At 38.0% G+C, this 18,670-nt stretch overlaps 2 protein-coding genes across 2 annotated transcripts; both read right to left on the bottom strand.

Moving 5' to 3' along the window:
- Window positions 1–1,469: 1,469 nt before the first annotated feature.
- Window positions 1,470–6,624, bottom strand: LOC125228358 (G-protein coupled receptor 143-like). The gene is made up of 7 exons (XM_048132894.1): window positions 6,373–6,624; window positions 6,067–6,178; window positions 5,689–5,783; window positions 4,747–4,925; window positions 2,762–2,921; window positions 2,340–2,507; window positions 1,470–1,797 (listed from the first exon to the last, which is right to left on the bottom strand). Exons 1-7 carry the CDS (start codon window positions 6,523–6,525, stop codon window positions 1,591–1,593), a joined length of 1,074 nt encoding a protein of 357 aa, XP_047988851.1. The 5' UTR covers window positions 6,526–6,624; the 3' UTR covers window positions 1,470–1,590.
- A 5,293-nt stretch (window positions 6,625–11,917) lies between these two features.
- LOC125228037 (glycine-rich protein DOT1-like) lies at window positions 11,918–13,623 on the bottom strand. The gene is made up of 3 exons (XM_048132479.1): window positions 13,566–13,623; window positions 12,071–12,979; window positions 11,918–11,967 (listed from the first exon to the last, which is right to left on the bottom strand). Exons 1-3 carry the CDS (start codon window positions 13,621–13,623, stop codon window positions 11,918–11,920), a joined length of 1,017 nt encoding a protein of 338 aa, XP_047988436.1.
- Window positions 13,624–18,670: the final 5,047 nt, after the last annotated feature.

The following is an 18,670-nucleotide window of genomic DNA, read 5'->3' as shown; positions in this document are numbered from 1 at the left end:
TTATGTTACAATTACAAATCTCTTAAACACCGTTCAGTTGCCTTTTATAAAATATTAGATATTTGGCGTATTAGGTGAATCTTGAACAACGTAAGTACCTACTACAAAAACAAAATGTTCGTTAAAGTTCAAAAAGCGCTGGTGGCCTTGTGGTAAGAGAGTGCGAACGCGAACCCCGGGCCCCGGTTCGTACCAATGAGTTCATATGTGCGAAATGTCATTTGATATTTACCAGTCGCTTCTCGATGAATTAAAACATCACGAGGAAACCGGAATAATTCCAATAGGATCCTTCCGGTTGGAAGGTGAGACGCCAAAGGCTTTCATAAAGCTAGTGCATGTGCCAAATCTTGGGATTAGTTGTCAAAGCGGACCCCAGGCTTCAATGAATGCCGTGGCAAATACCGGGATAATGCAAGATAGATTAGAGATAGATTGATTGAAGTTCAAATAACAATTACCTACAAGTAATTTGAAAAAGTAAAGTGATCACTGTAATTTGAAATATTTGAACAAGTAAAGTAATCTACATTGGCTTTACGTCAGTTTCTAGGTGAGAATTTGCATCTTAACTAATGTATTTAGTATTTTTATTAAAAAATCCTTCAACGAAAAAACTCGAGTTTAACTCGATTGAAAACCGAGTTTCAAATCGGTGAAAACCGGACGGTTTTAACCGAAACTCGGTTTTTTCACTACTCGGTTGCATTCCCGCCATTTATTTAGGTGTTTTGCCACTACATGCCTTTAGGTTTCCAAGTGTTTTGAAGTTCTTTCATCGTCACGCTTATTATCCTCCTATGCTCCTTTGACTCATGCCAAATTGCGCCTCTATGTGACGTTATGCGCCATTGGCTTTATGAGGAACTCCGCTTTGGATTGTCGGATAGATACTTAAATTTGGACAGCGACGTAACTTTGTCTTTGTCGTTTTCACATCGCCCTAGCAAAAGCAAATTATGAATTATTGTATATGGTGACATTGTGGTGCAACTTTCCAGTTAATCTGAATCACAATAATTGAATTTATTCCCGACCCCCTTCGCATTTTGGAATATGTGGGTAGGGCACGCAATGTAAAAAAAATCTGATTTTTCCACATTTACGATTTTGGGCCAGATAAGGTCAGCTAGAGCATGAATATATCTCTGAGTCTCTGACATCTCTCATTAGCAATCACTGGGATGGAGGCCAGGTATTATACATGTAATGAAAAGTCTAAAGTGACAATTTTAAGATGCCTTAAAATCACTACCGGGAATCGATCTTTGCTGTCATGGATGTGGTCAACCCATCAAGAAATCATATTATTTTTTAATACTTTTTGATTTTTTTCTTGGTGCCAAGTTTTTCCCTGACCTCCAAATCATTTCCCTGACTTTCCCTGACTTTCCATGACCACTATGAGCTTCCCTGACTTTTCCCTGACTTTCCCTGACTTTCCAGAAAGTGGACACCCTGGACTTTTCTACTAATTACCTAAAAGTCTTATTTTGAACTGGCCATTGATTTGACGCAGCGTATACCTACTATTTACTTAAATGAAGTTCGATGTGACCATCACTGGCAGTCTTTACATTGACTATTAAATCACAGGGTGGAATAATTGTTAATACTAGACGGCATCGGGTCTAAATGCAGCCGCGGGGGCTCCGAGCCCAGCAGCGGGGACTGCTCGTCGAACTGCAGCCCTTTCACTGTGGCACTGGACATCGTGGGCGCCATGCTGTACCCGGTGGAACTCCATTTGCGATACACCAGGGCGTTGAATAGCGCTTGCATTGGGTTCATTAAAGCCTGTAAGAATCAAAAATAAATGCGTTAAAATAATCTGTCAGTTTATCTCTTAAAGTGAGCAGTATTATAGTTAGACACCAACTTGTTACGTTTTTTGAAGAAAATTAATGTTCTAATCAGGGTCGGATTTAGAGAAAGCACTTAAGGTTTAAGGAAATCCCGTTTTCCCCCTTGACGAGGCCTGAGGAAACTTGGCCCAGGGCTAAAACCGTAAAAACTACGGGCTACGGCCCTCTGATGGCATCTATATAATTTTGGCGCCATTCGATCTGACCACGCTGTAATTAAGGGTCCCCGCACATCTAGCGTCTCGCGAGCGTCGCGTCGAGCCAACTGTATGGAAAAAGACGTCGCGTCGACGCGGCGTCAGGCTTTGCCCATACAGTTGGCCCGACGCGACGCTCGCGAGACGCTAGATGTGGAGGACCCTAACTCTCGCAACTGTACCTATTGAATAAAATTTCAGCATTCTTGTATGGTGTAGGTAGGTTACATATGTGCCAAACTAAATACTAATATAATAGATTTTCTTTTTTACTTACCATTACATACCAAATAGATATTATAACTTTTACGGGCATATTGAACCACATAGTCCATAACAGTATTCCGTTCAAAAGGTTTGGTAACCAGCAAATGTAGAATACTGCATTTATCATGAAAAACTTCAGTCTTAAAGCGTCGACAACCCTCCGTTCTTTACTAGTGAACTGCAATAATTAAATACAGGGAAAATAATAATTTTAAGTGTTTACAAATTTTTCGAATAATAAAATAATAAGCTAAAAATACAATCATATAGTATGGAAATACAAGGACCTTTCGTGAAACATAAATAGGATTTAGGAAATAAATATGGAAAGACAAGAAGTGACCTTTCCTGATTGATTGAATTTCATCAATCAAGTATGGAGAGCTACAAAGTGGATATCGGGAACCATGCTATTAGCCACGCTATTTTTACCTGAGCGAGCGGCAACGCCACAGCCATTTCAACATCTTTGCCAGCAAGCACATACATGATGGGGTTGACTATCATCACAAGCGCTATGGGCACATATGTTGCACAGTAGTTGGGTAGAATTTTTAGCAGGGCACTTGTGACTGATGTTAAATTGTGACATCTGAAATGAATATTGGAAAGGTTTTATATGTAAAAAGATCTACAAAAGATAAATAGGTACTTCTACATTTCATCTTAATGCGGTTCCATTATTTTGCGTTTTTAGGCTTCCATACCTCTAATGAGAAAAAATGGAACCATTTCCTGTCCATGAAGCCTTTCATATGCTTCACAGGCTTCACAGCCTAGGGTTGCCAACCGTACTATATAATATAGTACTGTACTATATTTTGGCCCAGCGTACTATATTCTATATGAAGCATATATAGTACGCAAAAGTACTATATTTTTGGGGTCCATGCCAGTGGCGAATTTACACTAGGGTCAAACCGCCAGGAGCGGCGTTTTGATAATGAAAAAAATTTCGCGCTCGCTCCGCTCGCGCTTTTATTCATATTTGACCTTCACTGTACATTTCATTACTTCGTTCTGACTTGCCAATATTGCAGTTACGTATAAAGCCACCGTTGTTTGCAAACATTTGTATTTTTTCCATGATATATTTAATAACGACATTTCTTAAGGGGATTCTCTACTCCGATGAGCTTCGATTTGAATCCATTGGTATTATGAATATTACGATAGTTTCTATAGCATATCATATTAACAGAATCGTCTTTAAACAAACTAGCATCCCATAATTAGGTACCTACTTCACAGCTCATTGATTCTGTGATATTTAGCATCAAAGTTGAACTATTTTAGGACCGAAACTGGTTCTTTGGTCAAAATTTTTGCCTTAATTAGTTTAAAATTAAAATCGCTTTGCATTTATAAAAGTCTAGATTTCATTGAAGTAAAAATGTTTTTAAAACAATGTCTAATGTCATAAAAAATATAAGTACTTATAATATGGGTATATTTTTTTTATATATGGGTCTTGTAAAAAAAGTAAGTAGGTAACTATTGAAATTAAAAGAATATTAATAGGTACGTAAGTAAAAATTGCATACCTGTCAATAAATTTAGAAAGTGATAGAAGACTCAATTGCATATTTTTCTAAATACGCCATATATATTGTTGGTGTTCAATAAAACATTTGGTACAACTAGTTATATATTACGCTAAGTAAAACATTCGACAACATGAAAGTTTGCTTTTTAAAAAAAGGCCAAATGTTAAGTTGGTAAATGTGAGCTTGGCAAATAAAATAATAAGTTGAGAAATGAAAATTCGGCGGAATAAAATTGCGCGAAACGTGAGTTGGGAAGTGATATTCGGCCATACAACTTTCGACGATACTTAAATAAGAGAACCAATGCAACACAAAACTTGTCAAAAATCAATGAAAACCGAATTAGAGTGGACAGAAAGAACGATCTCTACGACTTGGTTATCGATTATGTGTACAGTACTATATTTTATTTCGGTGTACTATATTTTTTAGATGGAATTTTCTAAAATACTATATTTCCCTAAAAAAAAAGTTGGCAACCCTAGGGATAAATGAGAAAATTGAAGATTTAGTTTTGCTATATATCGTTTTATATGCATATTAAATAACAAAGCTCAGTCTAATAATTTGCAAGCAATGCCGTAAAATAACGGACATTATATCATAACTGGTTCCCCCTAGTACGACAATAACAGGTATTATATAAGATTATGCAACCTGTCAGGTCTGGAGCTGAGAGGGACAACTTGGATGACTGACCCAGTGGAGGACTTTGGAGGAGGCCTTCGTCAAAGGAAGTTGGAGTTGCATTTGAGTAAAAAAAAAAAAAATGTAGTTAAATGAAACTTCAATAATAAAGGCTATTTTTATTTATTTATTTTATTATGCAACCTGACCTTCAAGAAACATTTATAAATAACGCTTAGCAATGTTGCATCTGGGTAATAAAGAATAGACAGGCCCACTCCCGTAGTGACGGCCGGCAGGCCCCAGGCCACCGAGTGGTAAACCATCTGGTGAGAGTCCCTGCCCTTAATAGTAAGCCAAGTGTCTATGGCATAGAACAGAGTCCAGAACCAAGTTGCTGTATAGAAATATTGAGTCCAAGCCTGTAGATCAACATAGAACTCATGGTACATCACAGAAACAGACAAACATAAGTTGACAAAGAAGAAATAAAGTAACTTTGACTAGATAAAGTTTTGTTGTATTTCAATACAATGATTATTTACATAATTATAGCTAAACAAATGTATTGGATAAGAGTGAAAAAACTTAATCCAAGTTGCATTTCCATTCCAAATTTAAAAAATAATAATAAGGAAAAAAATACAAAAAAAAAGATGATGTCTTTGAGACTGTTGACCTATTTTAAAGGGTCAAAGATAAACAAAACCCTAATTTTGCTGACATATACATATGAAAATATTTGGAGTTTAAGGAAAAGACTCAATCCACAAAAAAATTACAATATAATTTTAAACTTTCTGTCAATATGAACAGTTATTCATGTCAATAGCAATTTTCTTAGGAGCTTTCAACTGGGCTATAACCAGATCTAAGCTGTTATTGGAGTTGTCCTTTTTTAAGAACTGACACAAACATGTATGAGAAACGTTATGGAAGTATGTGAAGCGAAAGTGGTTTGTCAGGATCGTAGTGAATGGAAATCCGTGATCTCTGCCTACCCCTCTGGGAAACAGGCGTGATTGTATATGTATGTAAGTATCTAGTTTTAAAGTAAAGACATAAATTTATCATTAGTGTTAGGTGCTACCATCAAGGAAACATAAATTAGTGCATAACAGTCAATTTATATTACACCAGTGAATAAAAAATGTAAATTAGATAATTAGTCAAGCAATTACTTACTGAAGTAATACTGCAGAATAGTACACTAAAACCATCATCTGGCATAGGCATAATAGTTTTGTATTTCAACCAAAGTGAAGATCTTATAAGGACACCTGAAAAGAAAAACATGAAAAATGTACATAATGTGTTCCATTATGTATATTTTTTAAAACAAAACAATAAGAGTATTCTTCTCACATTTATTACATTTATTACAATTTTGCTGACCAGAGACATAGAAAGACTTCCTTTACATGGAACTTTAATTTGTCAAATGAAAATTGCATTCATATACGCAAGTTTGTGTTATTTATACTACTGATTTGATAAGAATTGAACATTATATACTCTATATTAACCATTGAAAACAACATAATTATATTACTGTAAATTTACCAGAGGATGCCAATAAATCTGCAACAGCTAGCCACATTATAATGTTTCGGCCACGGCTGGATGTAAAGGTGTTGTATCTTTGTGGTATATTCTGCCATACATAGTGTAGAATCTAAAAAAAAAATCTAGGCTTACAAAGTTTTATATGCAAATATTTAAGAAATATAGAAAGCAAACCAACTTAATTGCTGAATAATTCCAAACACTTTCTCTTTTTTAATATACTTTATGGATACTATATTAAATTTATAATTTTACTGTGAAGGCATGCAATTTAAACATGCTACGCAATTTTAGAGTAAGTACCTGGAATAATGCGCCTAAAATACCGATTGTAGAAGAAACCAAACAAACAGTGTTATATGAATCGGTATTGAACTCTTTCATAATTCTCACAGCCATATCCTCATTTTTACCAGAATGGTGACAACAGAATGTTTGTATTGTTGGATCAGACATTGTGTTTAGTTAGACTAAAAAAATCACTAAATGTACTCTTTTTCATTAAACAAATTTGTAAAATGGACCAGCCTCAGGAAGTATCGTATAACATTATCTTTATCTGATATCTGACACTGAAGATAAGATCAAAACATCACTGACAGTGACAAATGTGACAACAGTCACAGATTATAAATTTATTGCTTTCGCGCGTACGTTTATAATATTTTAAGGCCGGCAACAGACAGTCTTAAATTTCATAATCTTAAAAAATCATAATCTTATGAAATCAGATCGAGTGCACGGATTTCCATACAATTTCGCAACTGTCCACACACAGTGTTATTTTTTAAGATTATGATTTTTTTCAGGTTGATCTGACAGATTGCGAATAATTTGTTTTATGAATGTGTGTGGCAATTTAAAAATTCATAATGAAAAAAACTTGTGTCTGGTTCAAACTGACACTGACAAGACACTGACAGATCTAATTGCTTTTTTTTAAGATTCTTTTTTAAGACTGTCTGTGAAGCCTTAATCTTATTTTATAAGATTACTAGCTTTTACCCGCGGCTTCGCCCGCGTAATAAAAGTATTCTTATTGAAACGTTTACAAAAAATAAGATTTTCATTTGGATCCGTAGGTTTCTTTGTAGGTACATCTGTCCGCGATTATTTCGATTAAGGTAAAGCGGGGCAATTCTCGACTGGGGGGCCATTGTAACTGATCTATTTTCTGTACGGTCAGCCAAGAAAGTGGTTTACCACTTTTCGACTCTATTGATCGAAAAGTGGTAAACCACTTTTTTGGCTGACTGTACCTACCTTACACATATTACTATTGTTTTAAAATAAATTCTTGCAATGATTGTAGAATTGTTACACAGCGACCACAGCGTAGGTAGTAGGTACGAATATGTATGTATTTTACCTATATAAATATTTATACTGGGGAAACTTCATACAACCCACATAGCCAGTATCTCGACGCTTATGGTCGGTAGGGTAAAAAGTACTTATTTTGCTTATACTTATTGCAAACGTAAACATATAAAAGGCAAGCAAACAACGATCTTCTTACAGCACATTGAATGTAATATTAGTTATTACGGATGCAGGATACTCGCCGATGCCTACTTATTAATCCCTTCCCACTGAGCCACCTGCATTTTACACTGCCTAGATATCGATTGCCGACCGATTACTCCGACCCCAATCCCTATTCTTATCCCCGTCCCTATCTCTATCCTTGTCCCCGTCCCCGTCCCGTCCCTCCCCTATCCCTATCCCCGTCCCCGTCCCCTATTTCTATCCCTATCCCTATCCCTATCCCTATCTCTATCCCTAACCCTATCCCTATCCCTAACCCTATCCCTAACCCTATCCCGTTCCTGTCCCTGTCCCTGTCCCTGTCCTTGCCCCTGTCAAATTATCATGCTAGGAGGTGAACTTTGAAAAAGTGCTCTCTTAATGCTCCTCTAAGGAACTTCCGTGTCAATTTAAAATCTCTTGAACCAGAAGTAAAGATAAAAACTATACCTATACTTATGGCTATTTTGGATATTTTAACCCCATTGCACAACAACAGGGGAGAAAATTTCTTTTCCACCTCATTAGATTTTAAAATCCTTGTATTTATCGTGATCAGCGACCCGATAAACCATAAAAACGATACCCATATTGTGTTTTTGACTTTACCCCTTTGCACCCCTTTAGGGGTCAAATTTTGAAAAAACCTGAAACATGTATTTAGTCATATGTCTTAGGAATCCTCCTGTGAAGTTTCGAATAAAATAGTCAAACTAATCTTGTTTCCCCATACAAACTTTGAACCCCCATTTCACCCTTTTAAGAGGAGATTTTTTTAAATCCTTTCTTAGTGCTCCTCTACGCCATAAATAAGGAACCTATGTGCCAAATTTGAAATCTCTAGGACCAGCGGTTTCGGCTGTGTGTTGATATATTATGTCAGTTAGTCAGTCAGTCAGTTTCTTCTTTTATATATTTTTTGATATTTAAACCCCATTGCACTACAACAGGGAGAAGGTATTTCACTTCCGCCTCGTTAGATTTTAAAAACGTTGTATTTATCGTGATCAGTGACCCAATAAACCGTAAAAACGATACCCATATTAGTTTTTTGACTTTATCACCCCCTTCTCACTCTTTTAGGAGTTAAATTTTCAAAAAACCTGAAACACGTCTTTAGTCATGTGTTTTTAGCATCCCTCCTGTGAAGTTTCGAATAAAACAGTGAAACTAACATTGTTTCCCCATACAAACTTTGAACCCCCATTTGACCCCCTTAGGAGGCGAATTTTGAAAAATCCTTTCTTAGTGCTCCTCTACACTATATAAGGAACCTACGTCCCAAATTTGACATCTCTAGGACCAGCGGTTTCGGCTGTGCGTTGATATGTCAGTCAGTCAGTCAATATCTTCTTTTATATATTTTTTGATATTTAAACCCCATTGCACCACAACAGGGGAAGTTATTTCACTTCCGCCTCGTTAGATTTTAAAAACGTTGTATTTATCGTGATCAGCGACCCGATAAACCATAAAAACGATACCCATATTGATTTTTAGACTTTATCACCCCCTTTTCACCCTTTTAGGGGTTAAATTTTCAAAAAACCTGAAACACGTATTCAGTCATATGTCTTAAGGAATCTTCCTGTGAAGTTTCGAATAAAATAGTCAAACTAATCTTGTTTCCTCATACAAACTTTGAACCCCCATTTGACCCCCTTAGGAGGTGAATTTTGGAAAATCCGTTCTTAGTGCTCCTCTACACTATATAAGGAACCTACGTGCCAAATTTGAAATCTCTAGGACCAGCGGTTTCGGCTGTGCGTTGATATGTCAGTCAGTCAGTCAGTCAGTCAGCTTCTTCTTTTATATATTTAGAAGATGATTTTTTAAGATTATGAAAATAAAGACTGTCTGTTGCCGGCCTTAAAATTCATAATCTTAAAAACCGTGCGCGACGACAACGCCACGTCATAATCTTATAAAATAAGATCGACTACCTTTTAGACGATGGTGGTTACTAATATTATCGCCAATAACATTAAAATCACACACATTCTTAAAATTCACATTATTTGCAATCTGTCAGATCAATCTGAAAAAAATCATAATCTTAAAAAATAAGACTGTGTGTGGACAGTTGCGAAATTGTATGGAAATCCGTGCACTCGATCTGATTTTTTAAGATTATGAAACTTAGACTGTCTGTTGCCGGCCTAAAACCTAGTACTCACTTCGCGAGTGTCGAGAGCGTTTTTGAATATGATGGACCGCATATGGACCGTGTATTATGTCAATTATGTGCATTTGTGCAAAAAGTAGAGGCGAAAGTTTATTGTGCCATAAAATGCTTGAATTTCGCGGCTTTTTTTAGTGACAAGATTTGCTCTACCGTCGATATATAAAATGTGTTAAAGTTCAAAAATATCTAAGGTTTCGTTTTTGACAACGATACAAAGTAATTTTTACTCTGATGTATTTCGTAAAAGAAAACATCCCCAGCATGTCTCGTCCAGTCCAACGTCGGCTCCCGATAGGATGTAGCCGACGGCTGGGTGTATCTATTTCGCCCATATTTTAGGTATAGCCGGTGAAACAAGTTTATCACTAGAACAAAGCGCCAAATTCAAATGTTGTATAGGCCGAACAATCGCGCCAATATTCTTTTAATTTGCTGATTTTTCTATTCAAGGAAACGGGTCGACAGACTATAAATAAATGAAAATACACTATTTTTATTCATTTTTTTATATGTGTCGCTTGGGAACACAAACAAACAAGCAAAAACAATATATCATATTACACATTCACAAATCAGACGTATTCCACTTTTATGAACATTAAAATTGATTTTGGTCAGTGTGTTTCCCAAAAATCCCAAAACACAGTTTTAACCACTATAAAAAAATTATGCAAAACGCAATCAATACAAAAATTCAAACCATCCCACATTTTAACTTCAAAGTTGAAAATTATCGTTACTATAATTAGGTATAATATAGGTACCTAACCTATATTTCTGTTAATTGACTATAGTTTTATGGGGAGTGGGGACTAATGCAGAGCATATTGCATTGCAATATGGCTATGGTATGGTTCCAATGTCAAATAAGTAATAATAATAATATGTAGTACAGTCACCGGCATAAATATGTGACGATTTCTATACCTTGTCACATTAACGTCTTGTTTGAAACTTCGTACGAAATTGTCAAACGATTTAAAGCGACAAGGTACAGAAATCATCACTTATTTATGCCGGTGACTGTACCTATACGTAGTTTTGTAAATATTTTGCTTGTTTTTATTACCTACATGTAAATTCTACTTTTTATAGGAGTTAAAGGATAATTATTTCGAACTTAAAACCCATTTCATGCACGACACGGAGAAACTTTTAATAAACCTTTCAATTCAGTTTTCTTATCGTATTGCAATAAGCAAACATCCAAATTATAAACAAATCAATTATTTTTGGAGTCGGTACCAGCCTGTGTATGGTTGGGTGGGGCAAACAGGCAATAGCAAGGCGACGAACAGGTCTGGTACCGACTACAAAAATAATTGATTTGTTTATAATTTGGATGTTTAGCTTATTGCAATACGATAAGAAATCTGAATTGAAAGGTTTATTATTTTTGGCTTTTTAAACGCGCTATTTTTGAAGGCGGTTTTATTTTTTTCGAACTTAAAACCCGTTTCATGCATGCGACTTTTAAGTTATGCTGCAAAATATAAATATTATAAAGCTATAACACACATACAATATGTATGCAAATATTTTATCTATGAAATAAAGAAAGAATACATAACTGGAACGTCTGGAACATAATATTATATATTATTTAGGTATTTGGTAACTATGCCGCACTGGGAGTAGTGGGAGTAGAATTAACCATGTCGCTTGGGACAGTTGGGTTCAAAGGGATCACTGTTAAATTATGCGTTACGGAGAAACACGGGTTAATGGGATCCCGAACGTCACCCGACTCCACCGTGCAGTTTAAACCGCCATTGTTAGGGCCATTAGCGTCACCGGAAAGCATTAATGCCGAAGGTTGATTCGCAAGAGTGACACTTTCGGTTACAATGTCCGTTCCGTTATTAGGAAGCTCGGGTGGCTCCGTTACATTATTTTCTGCGGCTGTTCTAAGCAAAATAGAACATGGAATTGCTGTCGCAAATTCTCTACCCGCCTTTGTTACAATTGTGACAATGCATTCTGTCTTATCTTCGGCGTTTGCGTCTTGTGCATTTTCTTTTACGTCAGCCTCGGGCGTGAAGGAAGTAGCGATTGCACAAGGAATTCCAAGTACTTCCGTCGCATTAGGGCTGCTTATAGTTAGAGTACAATTAACCAAGTCCCCCAGAATCGGGTCTACCACGGGCTCTGTACTATTACTTGGTGCAACAGCCACTGGTTGCCCTCTGTTGTCGTAAATAACAGTATGATGATGATGTCCAGTTGATCGCGCCAAATTCCATAAAGCTAAACCGGTTAAAAGTGTTCCCACGCCGGCACCCGCAATACCAACACCTTTGAGTGCAGTGCTAGTGCGACTTCCACCGCCGAAACCTCTATTTCCGAAGTAACCAGGCATTTGAGATCCGTATCCGCCGTTGAATCCAGGGCCCCCATAGCCACCATAACCGCCGCCGTAACCACCAGAGTGTGCGCCTGGATTCGAATATGCAGGCGGTGGAGCCTGTGGGTGGTAATTGTTACCGTAATTGTTAGTTCCATAGTTTCCTCCGGGCTTGTATCCAGAATACGGAGGGGGTGCAGCCTGGTATGGGGGAGGAGCTACGCCGGAACCAGGGTACTGCGCACCGCCAGCCGCTGAGTAAGGTGGAGGAGCTTGTCCAGAAGCATGCCCACTCCCTTGTGCTGGCGGGTAACCGTGGCCTGCTGACGATGGGCTGTTGCCAGAAAGACCGTTCGATGGAGGGTAGCCGCCATTACCTGATAGCCCAGTACTAGCCGGATAGCCATTACCAGGTGGCTTATTAGCTTGTTGCGGTGCGTTGCTCCTTTGAATACTTTCTTGTGCGGGATAACCATGCCCACTATTGCCTGACATTCCGTTTGCTGGAGACTGTCCCCCGCTGCCTGATAAACCATTGCCAGCAGGATAGCTGGGCTTGTTGTTAGCTGATTGGGCTTGAGAGCTGGTTGCCTGCTTTGGTTGCGTGTTTCCACCAGAAAGACCGGTCTGACTCGACGGATACGAATGGGTTTTACTACCCGTCGGCGTAGATTGTTGCCTCTGTGTCTGTGTCTTGCGCTGAGCAGGTTTTTCTTGCCAACCGAAGAGCGATGGTTTCGGAGCTGAGGGCTGAGGGTTGCTGAACGAAGTAGGTACCGGTTGAGGTGCTGTTTTCCCCCTCGACGAACTTCTCGAGCCGGAGCCTGAGCCCCGGCTTTTACCCGTCTTTTTTCCTTCGACACATAATAACACCAACAAAAACAAAGTAATCACTATGGTTATTTTCATTTTCGTCGCATGAGTAATCTTGATTACTGGTTGTCGGTAAGCTACGTGTCACCGAGGACTGTCCAACACGCGGTTACACAAAGCAATGGCCTGACACAATCTGTATTTCGATCGTTACGACTGGAGAGGTCATTTGTTGGCACTTGGTAGTTGTTCACAACACCACGCTATCGACCTAACTACGCGCAGGGAGCTACCAATGAATGTACACCCGTATACAATGTAACTTCGTACCTATAGTTACATGATGTGAGTGAATACTTGAAATCATTATGACTTTATGACAGACTTTTTTCTCAATCAAATAGCTGAGGGAACTTGAGCATAATTCCTGTATATTTTTATTTGTATGTAGCGTGGGGGTGAATTCAACCTTCTAGTGGTTTTCAGAACAGAACCTGAGAACATTCTACTAACAATAAGAGTCATAAATCCATTTATCAATTGACTCAAGATGTACAAGTACAAAGTACCACAACAGGATAACATTCATTACGCTGGAACCGAATAACTGTTTAAGCTACTTTGTACCTTGTGGTAGATGCAGGAAAAGTATAGAAATGCATATCAACCGTATCGATGTCCTCATGGTCATCAACCAGACATAATCTGATGTTTTCTCGACCGACACATAATATAGGTAGCTAACCTACACCTCACATACTGTAAGCATCCGGTTACGCAGCATAGGTAATATACAACTTGTGTGCTACTGTAGTAGCACTGATTAATTATGCGACTTCTACATTGTTACACGGGCATGATACTTTAGAAGTTACCAGTATCATTACGGCGGCATCGGCATTGTCATAACATAGTGACTGTGGGTACCTAATTTAAATGAACACACATTGCAGCCTCGATTGCAAAAAATTCAGCATCACCTAACATTACTTATTACTTTTACAAGGGTGCAAAGTTGTTATTTAACTATCCGCACGTGCCAATATTGATATACCCGAGCAAAGCCAAAGGTCCCAATATTAAACCACGAGCGTAGCGTTGTTGTCCGTACGTCTGTCTGTCAAGACCCGGTTTTTAGGGTTTCGTACCAAAAAGGTACAAAAGGAACGGAACCCTTATGGCGACGCTCTGTCCGTCTGTCTGTCTGTCTGTCACATTTCTAAATATCTCGAGAACTACTTATGCTTTCAACTTGAAATTTGGAATAGTTATGAACATTGTTAACCTCTACAGATTGAAAGTATTATTTTTTTAATTTAATAATATTAATTATAGAAAATGATGGCCAATATGCAAGGGGGGCAGACTGCAAATGTCAAGTGGGGTATCGTTAGAAAGACCTCAAACTGTATATATCAAAACTGTAAGTACATATTTTTTATATTTTTTTTTTGTGGAAAAAAAGGAATTATGAAGGAAAATGTAAAAAAATAACGCCCCCCCCCTCCCTTATCTCCGAAGATTACCAACGAAAAATTATGCCTGTATCTTGGAAACTTTTTTTAATGAAAAAAAAAACTTTTCAGAATTTAACTTTTAATTTAATCACCTTGCGGATATATATAGTACGTTAAATTGATACAAAAAATATTATCTTTCAAAAAAAAGTAAAAACTGTCGAAATCGGTTAACATTATAAAGAATTATCCCTGAAAAACCAACATACCATGCAGGTCGCGCAAATTAGTTAGTAAATTTACCGAGAGATGGCGCTATACCTATACTTCTAGTCACGTCTTTAAAGTTATATGGACATGTAATATAATTAAATGAAATTAAACGAAATTTAATCATAGGGGCCACTTTTGGGGGTAAAATTGAAAATTAAAAATCAAAGTTATTAGAACTATATTGTGCTACATATCAAATGAAAGAGCATTTTATAAGCATCTCAAATATATTTTTTTTATAGTTTTTATTTTCGTTATTTAGAAGTAATTTAAGAAAATAAGCAAAAAATGACCATTCCCCCCTTATCTCCGAAACTACTTAGCGTAAAATTTTCAAAAAAATACACGAGATAGCCCTCTACCTGTAGATTACAGGAAAACCTATTAGAAATCTACAGTCAAGCGTAAGTCGGAGTTAAGAGAAAAAAACTCAAATTGAGATTTTTCACTCACTGCCGCTGCAAGTACTTACTAAATGTTTTGAAATTTTGTGAGCGCCATGGACAGGTAGAAAGAAATTCATTTCTGTTTAGAAATTGTTAAAAATTTTAAGCATTTGCCAAAATGACTTAAGTTCCTACTAAAAAAGAGGCGCTTACGACTGTTTAGAACTGCACTGACCATAATATTGCCCTAATAGGTCCAAAAAATGGTGTATATATACGAAAACAAAAAAATTGTGCCACCGACAACCAAAATCTGAAGTCTATTTGCTCTATCTCTTATAGTTTCCAAAATATACGCAAAATCTTTAAAGTACAAATCTAGTGTACACGTTGCCATCACATGTCGTCAGGCGCTCATGACCTTTTTGTATGGAAATGTCGAAATCCGACTCGCACTTTACCGATTTTCATAGAAAGTTGTGTTTTATTATAGTTTTGAAGGAGGTTTCTTGTTTTTAACCACCAACGCAAAAATATTATAATAATAATAGGTTTGACGCTTGACATGTCTGTCTGGCATCATAGCTCCCGAACGAATCAATCGATTTTGGTTTAGTTTTTAATGTTTAAGGTGAATTCGTCGAGGGTTTTTTTTTGTACCACGTAGGTGGCAAACATGCATACGGTCCGCCTGATGGAAAGCGGTGACTGTTACATATGGACGCCTGCCACTCAAGGAGTGGCACATGTGCGTTGCTGACTCGACTCATTAGAAACTTGTACAAACCTGTACTTAGAAGGGGCCTGGGTGCCGACGACTCAAAGGACCGAAGGAAGGAGGGGGAAGGAAGGAAGGAGTACCGCACCCTCGTTGAGCTCTGGCTGCCTTACTCACCGGCAGGAACACAACAATGAGTAAAGTCTAGTGCTACTTGATTGCGGTCTTTTGTAAAGCGGAGGTATTAGACTCTAGTCTACCTTATAGTATATTCAATTTAGTATTAGAGTTATCAGTCAAGAAATTTAAATGCAGCGCCATCTATTATTAGTTTCGACAACTTTTCATGTGACTTTCCATGCCTAAAGGTTCGCACAAATCTCAAGTCGCGTAAATTACTTAGTAAATTTTACCGAGAGACGGCGCTAAATACAATAATACTCATTAGAGTACCTATACTTCTAGTCAAAGACATATATAACTCCGTATAGACAGATAAAGTCTAAGAATAAAACGTACTTACCTCAGTACCACACAGAAGAAGGGCTCAGCTAGGTGGCGCTAATATTAATATTAACACGCTTTTATTAGGTCGTCGTGTATGTAACTAACTATGTAATGGAATCTACGGAGGCTAATTTAACCATCTTCCAAGGATCGTAGCGTAATGATAATTGGCAGCTGTATGCAGTTCTGATGACAGTACAATAATATGGTACTGTTGAACTGATCTGATGATGGAGCCGGAAGATATGAACTGGAACTACATGATGGAACATCGTATCATAGCTGTATTTGGGTTTCTTAGAAAAGTCTTGTAATGAACTTTGACTACGATTAGGTTTCAAGGTCTGATGATGGAGCCGGAAGATATGAACTGGAACTACATGATGGAACATCGTATCATAGCTGTTTTTGGGTTTCTTAGAAAAGTCTTGTAATGAACTTTGACTACGATTAGGTTTCAAGGTCTGATGATGGAGCCGGAAGATATGAACTGGAACTACATGATGGAACATCGTATCATAGCAGTTTTTGGGTTTCTTAGAAAAGTCTTGAAATGAACTTTGTTTACGATAAGGTTTCAAGGTCTGATGATGAAGCCGGAAGATATGAACTGGAACTACATGATGTAACATCGTATCATAGCTGTTTTTGCGTTTCTTAGAAAAGTCTTGTAATGAACTTTGACTACGATTAGGTTTCAAGGTCTGATGATGGAGCCGGAAGATATGAACTGGAACTACATGATAGAACATCGTATCATAGTAGTTTTTGGGTTTCTTAGAAAAGTCTTGTAATGAACTTTGACTACGATTAGGTTTCAAGGTCTGATGATGGAGCCGGAAGATATGAACTGGAAGTACTATAAAGATCAACGTAGTATTTAAAATAAGTTGGGATAGGGTTTTCTTGAGACCCTTAAGAGCAAGTAAAGGGGGCTCAGGGGCGATCGAAGCCCCCACAAAAAAGACTTATTAACAGTAAAACGCACTGAGTCTTGAATTATTAATTTATTTCCACGTAAAATGTATGACAGCACTTAGACCGACGCTGCTACGATCCGGGGCGGTAGCCATCTTGCCTTCTCGTCCACCCACTGCCGAGCTGTCAGCTCGGGGACGTTCCGAACTACGCTAACAGATCGGCCATTCGACCTTATCCTTTGCCCACAAAGGAAGTCTCCCACGCGTGGGCCACTGAACTTCACCACCAGTCCACCACGCACTTCGCAGCTCAGCTCACCAGTGGCAGTTAGCCCACTAGTCCGCTAACTCTGCGAAACAACCAAATTCATGTGAATGCTTTGCCCGAATGCAAGCCATTGTTTCAAGAGGCTTTTCATCATCCTTCCAGAATACCAAACCCAGATCCGTTCAGGACACTAGTAAGTCTCTCACCAAATTATTGTTTTCATGAGAATAGATACATTCTAGATTTCTATTCTATCAGTATAAGAAAATACACCCACAAGTCACTTCTACTGTTTCCATAGCTAAACGAGAAAACTTATAAGATATTTTCAATCAAGGCTCAACAGACCTTCAAATATCCAACGTCGAAGATTATATTTAAGAACTACTTGAAATTAATTCAATCATAAAATTATGATGCATGACTTGCATGACCTTCAGACCAGAAAAGTTATAGGTGCATATGCACCACGCTGTTATAACAAAAACATGGAACGGGCTCACGTCTGACGTCAGTGATGTAGAAGATGCGTGCTTCACGCAGTGTCAGCACAAGACACTCGCTCGGCTCGGTGGGCCTCGGCTGTACACCAAGCGCCTACTTAGCTCCACGTCTACGGCAGCCTCCAATGCAAAGATGCGTGCTCCACGCAGGGTCAGCACAAGACACTCGCTCGGCTCGGTGGGCCTCGGCTGTACACCAAGCGCCTAGCTCCACGTCTACGGCCGCCTCCAATCCGAAGCATTTATATTAATCAGCCATTACAGTCTCTCCAATTCTGTAATTCATATTATTAATGTTACACGTGTTCCGTTTTACCACAACGAACAATATGATTTCAGAATAACCGTGCATTTCATAGTCCAACCTGAACTGTGAAACATTATTACAATTTACATCTTATCAACGGGCTACAGAACATTACACAAACAGATCATAGTAGTCTGCTGTCTTGTCTCAATACCAATTTTGTATTGACCAAAGTTAAAGTAGTCAATTAGTCATTGACCCTCAAACATAACTAAGGTACATATAAACTTTACTCGTAATTAATGTTGTGTTCTGCCTTACCAGCACCATACGTGTTACCGACTATCCTCAATGTTCATCTCAGGCCCATGCCGCAAACTCCATCGAGTTCACAGTCACCGCCACCGCGCAATAGCAGCCGTATCTTGCGACTTCGTCACGAGTGCAGAGGAT

This window comes from Leguminivora glycinivorella, chromosome 7 (assembly GCF_023078275.1).
Source record: "Leguminivora glycinivorella isolate SPB_JAAS2020 chromosome 7, LegGlyc_1.1, whole genome shotgun sequence".
NCBI classification, from domain to species: Eukaryota; Metazoa; Arthropoda; class Insecta; order Lepidoptera; family Tortricidae; genus Leguminivora; species Leguminivora glycinivorella.
Note: the sequence above shows the minus strand (reverse complement) of the source record. Positions and strands in the feature narration are given on the sequence as shown.

Coding starts and splice junctions, on each gene's coding strand:
- LOC125228358 (XM_048132894.1), bottom strand. CDS start 6,525: ATGTCTGATCCAACAATACAAACATTCTGTTGTCACCATTCTGGTAAA. Junction 2,922..4,746: donor CTTTATTACCCAGATGCAAC/ATTGCTAAGCGT, acceptor TATTCATTTCAG/ATGTCACAATTTAACATCAG. Junction 1,798..2,339: donor TATCTATTTGGTATGTAATG/GTAAGTAAAAAA, acceptor TGATTCTTACAG/GCTTTAATGAACCCAATGCA.
- LOC125228037 (XM_048132479.1), bottom strand. CDS start 13,623: ATGAGGACATCGATACGGTTGATATGCATTTCTATACTTTTCCTGCAT. Junction 12,980..13,565: donor TTTCCTGCATCTACCACAAG/GTACAAAGTAGC, acceptor TATGTGTCGAAG/GAAAAAAGACGGGTAAAAGC. Junction 11,968..12,070: donor CACTGCACTCAAAGGTGTTG/GTATTGCGGGTG, acceptor TTACGACAACAG/AGGGCAACCAGTGGCTGTTG.